Raw genomic sequence first — 14,231 nt, 5'->3', positions numbered from 1 at the left:
GTGGAGGGGTAAGTGAGAGAGAGAGAGAGAGTGGAGGGGTAAGAGAGAGAGAGAGAGAGTGTGGAGGGGTAAGTGAGAGAGAGAGAGAGAGTGGAGGGGTAAGAGAGAGAGAGAGTGTGGAGGGGTGAGAGAGTGAGCAAGAGAGAGAGAGAGAGTGGAGGGGTAAGTGAGAGAAAGAGAGAGAGAGAGGAGGGGTAAGAGAGAGAGAGAAAGTGTGGAGGGGTGAGAGAGAGAGTGTGGAGGGGTAAGAGAGAGAGAGAGAGAGAGTGTGGAGGGTAAGTGAGAGAAAGAGAGAGAGAGGAGGGGTAAGAGAGAGAGAGAGAGTGTGGAGGGGTGAGAGAGAGAGTGTGGAGGGGTAAGAGAGAGAGAGAGAGAGAGTGTGGAGGGTAAGTGAGAGAAAGAGAGAGAGAGAGGGGGGGTAAGAGAGAGAGAGAGAGTGTGGAGGGGTGAGAGAGAGAGTGTGGAGGGGTAAGAGAGAGAGAGAGAGAGTGTGGAGGGGTGAGAGAGAGAGTGTGGAGGGGTAAGAGAGAGAGAGAGAGAGAGTGTGGAGGGTAAGTGAGAGAAAGAGAGAGGCCAATGCCAACCGCAGCAGGAATCTGGAGGAGGCTGGAGCTGACGGGAAGTTCAGGAACATTGAAAGGTCCAGTTGAGCAATAATACAACCTTTATTACGAAATGTGAAAATTTCAAAGCTCTGAAAAACGCAGACATCCCAGAACAGACTGTCCGTACTGATTCAGCGAGTCAGTGCCTTTATAATACGCAGCAACACGAAAACAATGAGTCTCACATTCACCTGCACTGCACACTTCATTTAGCTGACTGTACACAGTCATGCAGACTGAGGTTACTGAACAGGTTCACGCTTCAATAACTACGTCTGACTTATGGTTACTGTCTAACGCTCCTGTCTAACTGTCTACTGTCTAACTAACAGCCTGCTCATTCTAACTGGTGTCCACTGAGCTGGCAGAGCTCTGCTTTCACACGTCCAGCTTAATCGTGAATTACATATATGAGTAAATGGTTTAGATTAGACTAGAATCATGTCTGAAGACTCATGTTAATGCATGTTTGCTGTTCTGTCAGCATTCCTGCCTAAAAACTGATAAACCTGAACACAGGACACCATCGTGTTGAGAATAGCATATCCAATGCAGACTGTGTTTAACATGAAAGTGGGTTCTGAAATAAAAAAATACCCTTTGGCAAAGAGAATATATTCACAAATGAGAAAAATCTGAGTTAATTTACTCCAAATCCCGGGCTTATTAAATACTACATTTACATTTCTGGCATTTGGCTGACGCTCTTATCCAGAGCGACTTACAATTTCATCATTTTACACAGGCAGGCCAAGGCAGTGTTAGGAGTCTTGCCCAAGGACTCTTATTGGTATAGTGTAGGGTGTTTGCCCAGGTGGGGATTGAACCCAAGTCTACCGTATAGAAGGCAGAGGTGTTAACCACTAGACTATCCAAATACTTTGGGCCCACCAGCCAGCCCTGGCCATTTGAGGGGTCAACAGAAACCAACAAGGGGATTCCAATTCAAATTCTGGAAGCTGAGACTTCAGCTTCATGTCACTTAAGAATTAGGGGGTGGGTGATAATAAATAATTGCCCCCCTCTTTAAAGCCATATGATTCCCTAAATGTAACCAACGCCCAGCAGTGAGGAGCTGAACTTCACCCTCCTCTGCTGTCACTGCAGACTGGCAGGGGTAGCTGATAATGAAGTGATGCACTTTTTAATTTGAGGGTCCCATTTCGTAGGGAAGATTTCAACCACTACCCGATGTAACTCGGTTCCAAGGGGCAAGGAGACACTCAAAAACATGGGGTAGGGGTAAATGTAAAAAATGGGATCGGGCCTTGGTGATATAGGTCTGACAGTCTCGTGAAAGACATCACAGTGTCACTGATGTAAAGCACCACTTTAATGAAGCACCAACAGCTACTGCAGTGCTAATGGCGCCCTCTTGTGGAGAATCTTCAGCCCTCCTCAAGCCAGGTACACTTTGCACCGAATTAAGTCACATTTCCGTTTACGAAGGCTTCTGAACTTTCTGCCTTCTGCAGTCTCAGAAGGTTCTCATTCTTTACGCTAATGTGAACAACATCTATTTGTTCAACGCCACAAGAGCAGCTTAACGTGTTCAGTTTGGGTGACTGTGCTTGTGGATCACTCCTGTCAACAGGGGAGCTAAATAAAACAGTGAGATGACTCTGACCATATGCAGGGTAAACATGGTTGTTTGGACATTGGTTTCATGCAGCTAAAGTGGACCATGAACTCCATCAGAGAGAGATAGGGAGAGAGAACTGTTGGTGACGTAACATTGAGTAGAAACAGTGAGTCAAGTTCTAACCCTGACTCTGTAGCTGGAGAACAACTTATGAAACTTATCTAGTCTGACAAACTGGTCTGGCCAAACATGATAGCGCATGTTCTAACGTCGGAAGCCCACTGGCTGAGCCTTCACGCTTTTCTGTTTTCTTGCCTTTTTCTTTCTTTTTGGCCTCCACTAAAACGCAAAACATCATGTTCCAAGCAGAACACACAGCTGTCTAAATCAGAGCCGTGTTTAAAAGAGCCCAAAACAAACACACTGTACACTACGTCAGCACCTCAGCCGCTATGTTTACCTGCAGCCCAACGAATCCTTAAATAATCTGGCCAAATAAAAAAAAACATTATATAAACATTTCAAGCAGAAGAGGATGGAGGCCCAGTCCCACCGAGTACAGAGAGTTTCAGGCAGCAATAGGTCAAAGTAACGACTTATTTTCTGATAATGTTGACTTAGTATCGCAACATAATGACCTGATTTCTTCAAATATTGACTTTTTCCAATATGCAGACTTATTTTCTCATGATCTTGGGATATGATATGTTGTTACATTTCACGAAAGTAAGCCGTTATTTCACAATAACGAGTCATTATTTCATTTACTATACATAGTAAATCATTTCAACATAGCATGTCAGTATTTTCATATGAGTCATTATTCTGAGAAAGTAAAGCCTTTTGAAATAGTCATTACTTTGACACAGTCTCTTCCACATAGTAAGCCAATGTTTTGAGAGCGCAAGTCATTATTTTAAAATAATAAATGAACGATTTGAGAAAGTAAGGCATTATTTTGAGATAATAAATCATTATTTTGAGATACTAAGTTGAAAATTTGAGAAATCAAGTTATTATTACAAGATACTAAGTCAAAATCTTGAGAGAATAAGTAATTATTCTGAACCAGTAAGTCAATATCTTGAGAAAATAAGTCATGTTTTAAGATACCACATCAATACTTTGAGAAAGTAAGTCATAATTTTGAGATACTAAGTCAATATTTCAAGAAAGTAAGTCGTTATTTTGAGATACTAATCAATATTTTGAGAAGTTAAGTCATTTCGATGTACTATGGCAGTATTTTGAGAAAATAAGTCATTATTTTGAGACACTAAATCAATACATTGAGACAATACGTCATTATTTCAAGATACTAAGCCAATATTTTGAGACAGTAAGTCATTATTTTGAGATACTAAGTCAATATTGTGAGAAAATAAGTCATTATTTCAAGATACTATATCAATATTTTGACAAAATACGACAATAATTTGAGAAACTAAGCCATTATTTAAGATGCTAAGTCAATATTTTGAGAAAGTATATTATTATTTTGAGATACTAAGTCAAACATATGAGAAAGTAAGTCATTATTTCAAGATATTAATTCAATATTTGGATTCATTATTCCAAGGCTGGTTCATTAAAGAAGAGTTATAAACATAAATCTGTTCACTTTCAAAGTCCAAATCTGCATACACTCCAGGAAAGTGCATTTGCATCACAGCGCATAAACATCTTGTTGTTATGGTAACAGGTGATTACATTCTGCTCCATGCAGGCGTATACATTTGACTTGGATTATATCTATGTACATGTGAATGGTTATTTTCAGCAGATTGCTGTGTTTACTATACATAAACATCTGGATTGAAAGTATACATAATGGGCACACTGACTACTATAGATGGTTTTTATACCTGCTGACCAAATACCCTTATCACACATCACTACTTTGCATCCTAGCAAAACCAAATGAAGTGACAAACTGTGTCTCTGAGTTATGATAAAAATGCACTATATTTGGATACAGTGTTTTGATAACCCAAAAATGTTTACAGTGCAAAGGACAGTAGTAATTAACCGGATTTACCGCACTTTTTAAAAATAAGAGCAAGCTATAAAATGCAAACATGATAAAGTTTCAGGACCCTCTAGTCCAGACAGTGTATATATGTAAATGAAGCTGTGTTTTGAATTCACTCTTTTTGTTATGCAACTAAAACACATCTACCCACCTATTTAGCTTACAGCAGTTTAGTCCCGCCCACTCACACTGAAGTTATAAGGAGTGTTTCAGGCCCAACTGCTTTCAAATGAAGCAGTACACGGGGTTCTTAGATCAGAGCTCATTTACATATCACTGCTGTCTGAACAAAACCTCGTATCTCCAAAAGGACAACTTTACAGGAGAAGGGAAAAACATACTTTAATGTAAAAGTATGTAAGTCATACTTTTAATGTAAGTCAATGGAACCAGACGTCTTTCCAAGTCATTTTGGGTCGTTTATGTTGGTCCATTCATCACAAAATTTACAAACAGTGTAAAGGCCAGCAGGTACTCTCAAATTATGTCAAAAACTGAGAACAACAAAAACGCAGATACGAAGTTTTGTTCCGGCAGCAGCGAAATATATTAATCTTAAAGGCACAATAAACAAACAGCCTGTTTAATTCTAAGGGATTTTAAACACGGCTCTGATTTAGACAGCTGTGTGTTCTGCTTGGAACAGCTGAAAGATAATCAAGTAAAGATGAATTGTGTTTTTGGCATAGAACACCACACAAACTCTTTATTGACCACAAGAGGAAATAAAATACAAGAAAAATGTAGAATAGCCACATCTAAAGACCAAAACAAATAAAGAGAGGAGAAAATACAGTTAGACAGTTGTAATAGTTATACAGTTACACAGTTATATAATTGTGGTTATTTCACAGACTAAATGTAAAAATCACAAAGTAGATATGAATACAAATGGAAATTATTTGCTATAATGCTGGTTCTGAAATAAACTTCATATTTACACCAAGTTAGCACACGCAGACTTATTATAGACCTCGTGTGGGCTTTTGAAAAGTAGCCAAGAATTTTGGTGTCAGTTGGAGAATGTCCAGAAAAAGAAGCAAGAACGGAAATGCGTGGGCTTGATTACACAAGACCGATCCAGAGGCCAGCCAAAGTGCATCATGCTTGAAAGCACAGTCTGTGTGTTAACTCCACTGAAAAGGTTTAAGATAGATTCCCCACTTAACAATCGTACACAACTATACATACAGTACTAAGTGATGAGACTGGAAACAACTGGATTGGTTCCACAGGCTTCTCTCATGATGAAAGGTTCTTAGAGCTTTTGAAGCATCTGCAAGGGTCTAAAAGAGTGAAAGTCTACAAGAATTTTGATTTCACACTTCTTACACACTCTAAACTAAAAAAACACCATATTACATCATAAACAGACCTCTGAATTTGTGTCTCTTTCACAGCTTCAGAGTTTGGGTGGTCTTCCAGGTGGTTGCTAGGGTGTTGCACATGTACATACATCATGGTGACACCAGGGTGTACAACTGTTTGGTTGCGTTCATGCCCATATTTTAATTCAGTAATTCGAGCATGCGAGGGTGTTACTAGATGTTTGCTGTTGTATCCCTTGTGGTTGCAAGGCAGTTGCTATGGTGTTCCAGGTGGTTGCTAGGGTGTTACTAGATGTTTGCTGTTGTATCCCTTGTGGTTGCAAGGCAGATGCTATGTTGTTCCAGGTGGTTGCTGGTTGCAAGGCAGATGCTATGGTGTTCCAGGTGGTTGCTAGGGTGTTACTAGATGTTTGCTGTTGTATCCCTTGTGGTTGCAAGGCAGTTGCTATGGTGTTCCAGGTGGTTGCTAGGGTGTTACTAGATGTTTGCTGTTGTATCCCTTGTGGTTGCAAGGCAGATGCTATGGTGTTCCAGGTGGTTGCTAGGGTGTTACTAGATGTTTGCTGTTGTATCCCTTGTGGTTGCAAGGCAGTTGTTATGGTGTTCCAGGTGGTTGCTAGGGTGTTACTAGATGTTTGCTGTTGTATCCCTTGTGGTTGCAAGGCAGATGCTATGTTGTTCCAGGTGGTTGCTAGGGTGTTACTAGATGTTTGCTGTTGTATCCCTTGTGGTTGCAAGGCAGATGCTATGTTGTTCAAGGTGGTTGCTAGGGTGTTACTGGATGTTTGCTGTTGTGTCCCTTGTGGTTGAAAGGCAGTTGCTAGGGTGTTCCAGGTGGTTGCTAGCATGTTACTAGATGTTTGCTATTGGTTGCAAGGCAGTTGCTGAGGTGTTCCAAGTGGTGGTTGCTAGGGTGTTACTAAATGTCTGCTATTGTATCCCTGGTAGTTGCAAGTCAGTTGCTGTGGTTTTCCAGGTGGTAGCTAGGGTATTGCTTGATGTTTGCTATTGTATCCCTAGTAGTAGAAAGGCAGTTGCTATGGTGTTCAAAGTAATCGTCTTGGTGTTGCTTTTTGGTTGCTATAGTATACCAGATGGTTGCTGATGTTTTCCAAGCAGCTGCTATGATGTGTTGGTGGTTACCAGGGTGTTACTAGGTTGTTCATATCCTATCCCAGGTGGTTGCTAGGATGTTGCATATGTACTTGCATCGTGGTGACCCAAGAATGTCAAACTTTTGGTCACACTATGGTGTTATGGGAACCAGTTGTTGCTATGTGGAAACCTAACATCCAGTCAAGAAAGCTGGACAGAAAAGGTCCACATCTCACAATGAGACCAAACAGTTAGCGGACAAATAACCAACAGAAATTACGAAGAAAAAGAAGAAGAATATTGGATAACAATAGCGTTGTATTGCTCAGTTTTGCATAGTTGTTGGTTAAGGACTGAACTACTTAAAGATAAATAAAAAGAGAGAAGGTCTTATAAAGAAAGTCCCACCATGTCCTTTGCAGGTTTAGGATTTTTTTAAGCTATTCAATCATATTAAATATTTTCCACTTGACGACATCAGACTTTCACACCTTTATAACCTCAAAGAGGTGTTTTGGTTTGCTGGCAACACAAGTCCACGTTGTCGGTTAGGTAGGTGTTTGGCTGTGTGGGTTGAGTCGCCAACAGAATGTGAATTGTCTTACTTACATTTATATGAGCATATTGTGATGGGGTCGTTGTTTGTTCCATCAAGATAAAGCCCTGAAAAAAGACTAATGGAGCAGGGCAGGTCTGAACTGTAGCCAGTTAGAAGAATCAGAGACATGACGTCAGCATCATAGAAGGAGATCTGCTTTCTCTCACAGTCGAGATAGAGCCCAATTTTGCTGGGATTTCCTTGGACCACAGCAGGAATCTCTATTCCATCAGAACTGAAGATATATCCTTTGCCATGTCTGAGGTGGAGATGGATCCCGTCGAATTTTGATGATGCTTTTTGCTGTTCCTTCTCCATCTTAACTCCGATGCTCCAGTCTAACTTCTTTCCCACTTCAATCTCCCAGTAGTGCTGTCCGGTTTGGAAGGTCTCTGTAGAGACAACGCCGGGATTGTAGCCCTTAAAGTAGTTGGACTTCCTCTCGGCCTGCCATACGTGTGCACCTCCTGGGGCCACCTTCAGGTAGGAGTCTGCAGGGTCCTTTATGCTCAAACTCTCAGGAACTGAAGCAAAGAGAAGAACAGGGATTAATTGAAGCCACTAATGAACTAGTCATGGTTTTCTGTGCATATGTGAACATGTCCAACAAACTCTGATCCCTCTAAACAGCCCTAAAAATGAAGCAAACTGTTCAATTCCATTGTAGTTCATTTTGTGATCTGACTCATTGGTGCATTGTTGAAACAAAAAGGCCTCATGGTGCATTTGGTCTTGGTTTAAGATTAATAACAAAGACCCCTCCCACCCCCACTATGGACTGTTCTCTCTGCTGGCCCCTGGAAGGAGGTTCCGAAGTCTTCAAAGCAGAACAGTCAGGTTCAAAAACAGCTTCTTCCCACATGCCATAAGACGGCTGGACTCCAAATAAAATGCTGCTCCAATTCTTTTTTGATTACTCCGTACCTGGGAGCTCCAGCGCACACTCTCTTGTATATATATATATATATATACTTATTTAAAACTTATTTATCTTTTACATATGTACTACACTTTGCACTACATTGTATTTTGCACTACATTTTGCACTATATATTTTTTCTTTTCTCCCCAATCTACTCTGAGCCAATGCAACGCAATTTCGTTCTAATGCGCACTGTATGGCGTAAATCTGAGTCTAAGTCTAATAGACATCAATGTTAACTGTACATACTCGGCCACAGTCTTCCAGTACTTTAGCAGGTAAAAACAGACTGAAGATCATATATGAGATACAACTCCTAAACCCGTCCGTGACCTCTTGACAAGACAGCAGCACTTATTAAATAATATGTGAGAGTATTACAGTATTACAGTATTAGAGAGGATTTTACAGTATTAAAAGTTGATGCTAGGCATGCATGCAACATTGCTTGCACACTGAACATGTGAAAACTGCAGAAAACTTTGAAGAACGCCATCCACTCTCACACAAGTTGTGAAATACTGTGGATCTTGGCAGGTCCGGGACCCCTTAAATGTCTCAAAATCTAAAAATTTTTTGGGGGGGGACGTCATTGTTTACCCTTTTCATCCATAATCAGCGAGCTGCTGTCTTTGGTATTCTTATCTAGAGCTGCAGCACTGCTCTGCTTCAGTGTGGCGCTGTAGCTAACTGGTTCGCCCAGGTGGTCCTTCATACCCTAGCAACCGTAACTATGCCCGGGCCACCTTTGAAATATTTTACAATATGCCACAACATATTTTTAAATCTGAAAGCTTTCCCAGTTTCACAAGACATTGGGGGAAAGAGAAAATAGTTATTTATTTCTCAAACCAGAGACAAAAGAGGAGATCTCAATAAATGTGTGGAAGGCAACATTACCAAACTAGAAGAGAGCATTTCCAAAAGAAGAACTGATAAACCAAACAATTGTTTTGTCAGTGACAATTTGTTGTCCCTGAAGCTTCAACGACATTTCAAATACATATTGCTTATATCTGGCAAGGACTGCCACAAATCAATTTATAGCATTTAAAAGAGCACATTTCAATGAACAAATATGAAGATAAAATCTACTTGCACACAATATTTACTCACAAAACACAACATTATTTCCTCATAATATTAACCCAGTTTGAGTTTGAGAGTTGGAAGGCCTTTGGTTATTTCACATGGATATTTTTAAAGTTTGCTCAATTTTACTGTTAGTTTAGCTATGGTTGATTTTAGACACTGATCAGAATTACAGTACGATATTCATGCATATGAGCATTTAATTCACCTGGCTTAACAGCTCCCAGCATCTCCTTCCATACAAAGAACTGCAGGTGAGTCTCGTAAGGGCCGAAGAAGAGAGAGTTTGGAATCACGTGCAGGCCTTCCAGCTTTGATTTGTATCTGCCATAACAGAAGTAATATCAGGTTAAAGCTAAAAAAATCACAAATAACCATTATGACTGGAATGATGCAAAATTTTTGGAAGTTCTACTGAATTACTTGATTTCTGTGTCCGTGTTGTCTTTCTGCTTCATCCCCTCTATAACAGAAAATCCCTTTTCATTCCACCACTGGAAAAACAGATAAACAATGACAAAAGAATGATGTGGTTTATACTCATCTTTGTTTACTAGTGCTTACATAACTGGTGCCCAGTGTGAGAAATAGAGCCCACAAATAAACTAAATTAATGAATTTTGTTTCTATAGAAATTCCAGGTAGTTGCTATGATGTTGCTATGGTATTCCAGCTTGTTGTTAGGGCATTGCTTGGTGGTTGTTATGTGATTGCTAAAGTGCTGCTAGGCTGTTGCTATGGTATTCCAGTTTGCTAGGCCATTGCTATGGTATTCCAGGTGGTAGCTAAGGTGTTGCTAGGCTGTTGCTATGGAAGCCAAAAGGGTTGGTGCAAAGGTGTTGCTAGGCAGCTGCTATGCTATCCCAGGTGGTTGCTAAGGTTTTACTGTGCTGTTGCTATGGTATACCATGTTGTTGCTATGCTTGTGCTACAGGGTTGCTGCAGTATTCCAGCTTATTGTTAGGGTGTTGCTTGTTAATTGTTATATGATTACTAGTGTTGCTAGGCTGTTGCTGTGGTATTCCAGGTGGTTGCTAGGGTATGCTAGGCCATTACTATGATATTTCATTTGGTTGCTAAGGTATTGCTATGGAAGCCAAAATAGTTGGTGTTAAGGTGTTGCTAGGCCGTTGCTATGCTATCCCAGGTGGTTGCTAAGGTGTCAGCGTACTTGTACTATGGTTGACTGTAAAATAATAAGAAGAAGCCAACTTATGTTCACACAGCTTATGTTCACAATGTTCCTGAAGTTACCTGTAGAAAGTGGTCAGGTTGACTAATATCCAGCGCAGACTTAAGAATGCATTCTGTCGATTTTCCTTCCATCAGCTCTTCACTGATTTTGGATGTGTTCCTCCACATGGATTTGACAGCATTCTTCTCCTCGTCCTCCAGTTGCTTCTTTGCTTCTTCTTCTTTCTTCCTCAGGAACTGGTGCAACTCCGCCAAATGGGCAGACATCTGGGCTGACAGTCGTGTGGATCTCAACTTTGATAAAAAGGGTATCAAATATTTTGGTTTCAGGTTGTGTTCGGTACCTAATAGTTAGGGAGTCCCTCTTTTGGAAATCTGTCACAACTCTGAGTGAGACGCATGGAATTACAGAATATATGCTGCATAAGAAATATGTTGTAGGCAATGTGCAAATTGCAATGTGCGAATTATATTATCTGGTTATTATGTTTTTGATGAGTCATGATTTCACTTCTTAAATCCATGAAACTGTCTTACCTCAGTTTTAGTGACCTCAGCTGCCTGTTTTTGGGTCATGCCTTCCAGATCTCTATTCTCTTTGGCCAGGAAGCCTAGCGCACCCTTCACTACTCCCTACAGGACCACAAGGGAATGGTAAAAATACAGTGGACATAAATAGACTAGCGTGTTTTTCATCACAAGTCCAAACTGAAACAGCCATTTATTACTACCGAAAATGTGAAGAACAGACTCGTGTTTTTGGGCAGAACCTTCTTGCCAAGATTAAAACTGCAATAACACAGGCATAGAAAGCACACCAATGAGAAGTTCAGTTATGTTATGGCTAGCTATCTGGACACTTCCACAGACCAAAACTGGATCAGGTACAGGCCCCGTAGTGACCATTTCATTGGTGCAATAGAAATCAACTCAGATAAACACACACACACACACACACACACACACATACACACACACACACACACACACACACACACACAGTTTCTAAGCTGCTTCTCCCTCAGGGTCGCAGGTATTTCTAATTAATTTAATCAAATTAAACATTCCCCCCATGACTCTGTGATCAGACTAACAAAGACACTGTTGGAAGTCCCTGCTGTGAAAACAATTCACACCTCCCCACAAAGATGGCCATGTTGAAATAATGGACAGCACAACCGCCGCTTTCTTGACATAAAAAATGGATAAAATATCATTTAAACACTACAAAATACTTTTAGAAATAATTTGTTTACTACAAAATCCCTTTTGCGCCCCACTTTTCTACATTATACACATTTTCACAGAAATCTAGCATATTTCATCATAAGTTATTGCAGAAAAAATGTAGAATTCAACTGTGGGATCTTCCAAACAGGCAGAAATTTTTATTTTATGGAATTAAAATCGCGGGGACTTTAAAATGCTGTGTGCATATGAAGCAAAAAGCATGGTTTTGTGTAACAACCACCTTTGCTAACATGCTAACATGGCAGATTGCTAACATTGCTAATCCAGTAATATTCAGAGGCTTTCATTTTGAAATGTTTACCACAGAATCTGCAGTAAAACCGAAATACAAATTAAAGAATGTGTTACCTGAATGTTTCTTACAAGCTTCAATGGTGTGCTGGTTAGAGCTTTGTAGTATTAAACCTGTTAGCTTGATGCTAACGCAACATTGGAAAAGCAAATGGGGCGCTAAGAGAAAATGGGCAAAACAGTCCTCAAAGAAAATGATTGTTTTGGGGATTTATCACTATTTTACCATTACCAACATTACGTATAAAAACTCAGGAGACACGTGTAGGTTCACTGGTCGTTTTGGATATTAAATGAAATGGTTAAAGGTCTGGTGTAACCATCACGACACCTGGTTCCTATCAACACCACTCTAAAGAAATCTGAGCTTTTTTACAATGAACAATTTCACACTCAACCAATGTGAATGACATTGTTTACATCTAAAGCAGTGAATTATGCAGATATTTGGAAAAATCTGTGGAATTCCCAGTTTAAACCTTGTGTGAACAAGTTGTATACAAGAGTTAGGACAGCCCTGGTCAAACTACTGTTAGTTTGCTGAATATATGCATATATTTTAGGGGCAGTCGTGGGCTGGAGGTTAGGGAACTGGCCCTGTGACTGGAACGTTGCCGGTTCGATCCCCAGGGCCAACAGCACATGACTAAGGTGTCCTTGAGCAAGACACCAAACCCCCAACTGCTCCCCGGGCGCCATGGATAGGGCTGCCCATCGCTCCGGGCAAGTGTGCTCACTGCCCCCTAGTGTGTGTGTATTCACTAGTGTGTATGTGGTGTTTCACTGCATGGATGGGTTAAATGCAGAGGTGGAATTTCCCCATTTGTGGGACTAATAAATTATCACTTAACTTATATCTGTTTATTTGTTGAGTTATGCTGGAAATTATATTGGAAAAAAAACATAGAACATAAAATGTGCCATAACTTCAGCAGAGGCCACATTTTATGTTCTATTTTTTTCCAGTTTCCAGCATAACTAAACAAATAAACAGAAATTCTGCAATGAATTTGAGGATGTGTTCAACTATTTTCAATTAGAAAATCAACTAAACACGTCATGTGACTCTGGGTGTTCATACCACTGTGTTGAGCGGATTTTTACCTTCACCATCTGAGCTGCCTCTTTCACAGGTTTGAACTGGTGGCCCTTGTGCTTCTGCCCGTCTCGACACACTACGCATACCAGCTTCTGGTCCGTTTCACAGAAGAGTTTGAGCTTCTCATCGTGTTCAAAACATATCAGCGTGTCTGTCAGTGCTGCTGGAGAATCTGTAGGTGAAGTCATGATCCCTTCCTGGACTGTGAGATGCTCCCGTACAGCTGCCGTCACGTTCCTGAGCAGCCGGCTGGGCCGCAGGTCTCTGGCTTTGTAAGGTTTTTGGCAATCCGGGCAGAAGCTTCGGCCCAGGCTGGACTGCAGGTGACCCGTAATGCACTGGCGGCAAAAAGAATGTTCGCAAGACAGAGTGATCGGATCAGTGAAATCATCTAAACACAATGAGCACTTGATCTCCCAAGACAGCTGGGAGGCCATTCTAAGTGAGGACGCCGCTGTTCAATAAAGTTCGCCTCACACGGCTCCTTCCTTCTTGATTCTGAATCTTGATTACACAATAATGACCCTTTCAGTTATGTACAGTGCTGTACCTCCCAACCCAGCTCAGGTCAAACAGGATCTGCAGGCTAATGAAACAACACACAAGTGAAACTGGCAAATTTAACTTTGTCGCAGAGCTTCTGAGGCATGAGGCAGCATAAATGGTCATTTTTTCATTTATTTTTTTATTTAAAAATATTTCAATCACCAAAAACGTATATGTGAGTCAATTACATGATGTGAAATCACCCATTCAGATTTGTGTAATACTTACATATCAACATTAGTAGACAGTATGCAATTTTAGAAATGAGATTTTTCTTCTTAATGCCTCATAAATCAGACACTTTTAATACAATTTTACAAATATATAGTTGCCAAAATGATATTGGTTAAATCATCATTGGTTAATTAAAATTAATGCCAAAGTTTGAAATACCTAATGTGTTTCAGTATGGAGATATAGGGGGCAGAGTTGGCCTAAAATTAAAATATATTCAACTGGCCATAACATAACAAATATGTATCAATGCATCTTCTCTTTTGGTAGGTTAATACAACTTAATTCAAAGAAAAATCCCCCAAAAGTTCAAACACCTACTATCAACAGCTGAAAAGTTATGACTTATCAAAGTTTGAACT

At 40.3% G+C, this 14,231-nt stretch overlaps 1 protein-coding gene across 1 annotated transcript; it reads right to left on the bottom strand.

The window, feature by feature from the left end:
- Nucleotides 1-6,217: 6,217 nt before the first annotated feature.
- trim108 (tripartite motif containing 108) lies at nt 6,218-13,561 on the bottom strand. Its single transcript, XM_017706040.2, has 6 exons — nt 13,095-13,561; nt 10,986-11,081; nt 10,509-10,742; nt 9,678-9,748; nt 9,463-9,578; nt 6,218-7,764 (listed from the first exon to the last, which is right to left on the bottom strand). The coding sequence occupies exons 1-6, from the start codon at nt 13,524-13,526 to the stop codon at nt 7,244-7,246; spliced, it is 1,470 nt and encodes a 489-aa protein (XP_017561529.1). The 5' UTR covers nt 13,527-13,561; the 3' UTR covers nt 6,218-7,243.
- Between the last annotated feature and the right edge of the window lie 670 nt (nt 13,562-14,231).

This window comes from Pygocentrus nattereri, chromosome 3 (assembly GCF_015220715.1).
Source record: "Pygocentrus nattereri isolate fPygNat1 chromosome 3, fPygNat1.pri, whole genome shotgun sequence".
Classification (NCBI taxonomy): Eukaryota; Metazoa; Chordata; class Actinopteri; order Characiformes; family Serrasalmidae; genus Pygocentrus; species Pygocentrus nattereri.
Note: the sequence above shows the minus strand (reverse complement) of the source record. Positions and strands in the feature narration are given on the sequence as shown.

What these genes read in the sequence shown, in the direction of transcription:
- trim108 (XM_017706040.2), bottom strand. Translation starts at nt 13,526, where the DNA reads ATGGCCTCCCAGCTGTCTTGGGAGATCAAGTGCTCATTGTGTTTAGAT. An exon ending in AGGCAGCTCAGATGGTGAAG is followed by an intron (nt 11,082 to 13,094) that starts GTAAAAATCCGC and finishes GTGGTCCTGTAG; the next exon opens with GGAGTAGTGAAGGGTGCGCT. An exon ending in GCTGGGAGCTGTTAAGCCAG is followed by an intron (nt 7,765 to 9,462) that starts GTGAATTAAATG and finishes TCTTTGCTTCAG; the next exon opens with TTCCTGAGAGTTTGAGCATA.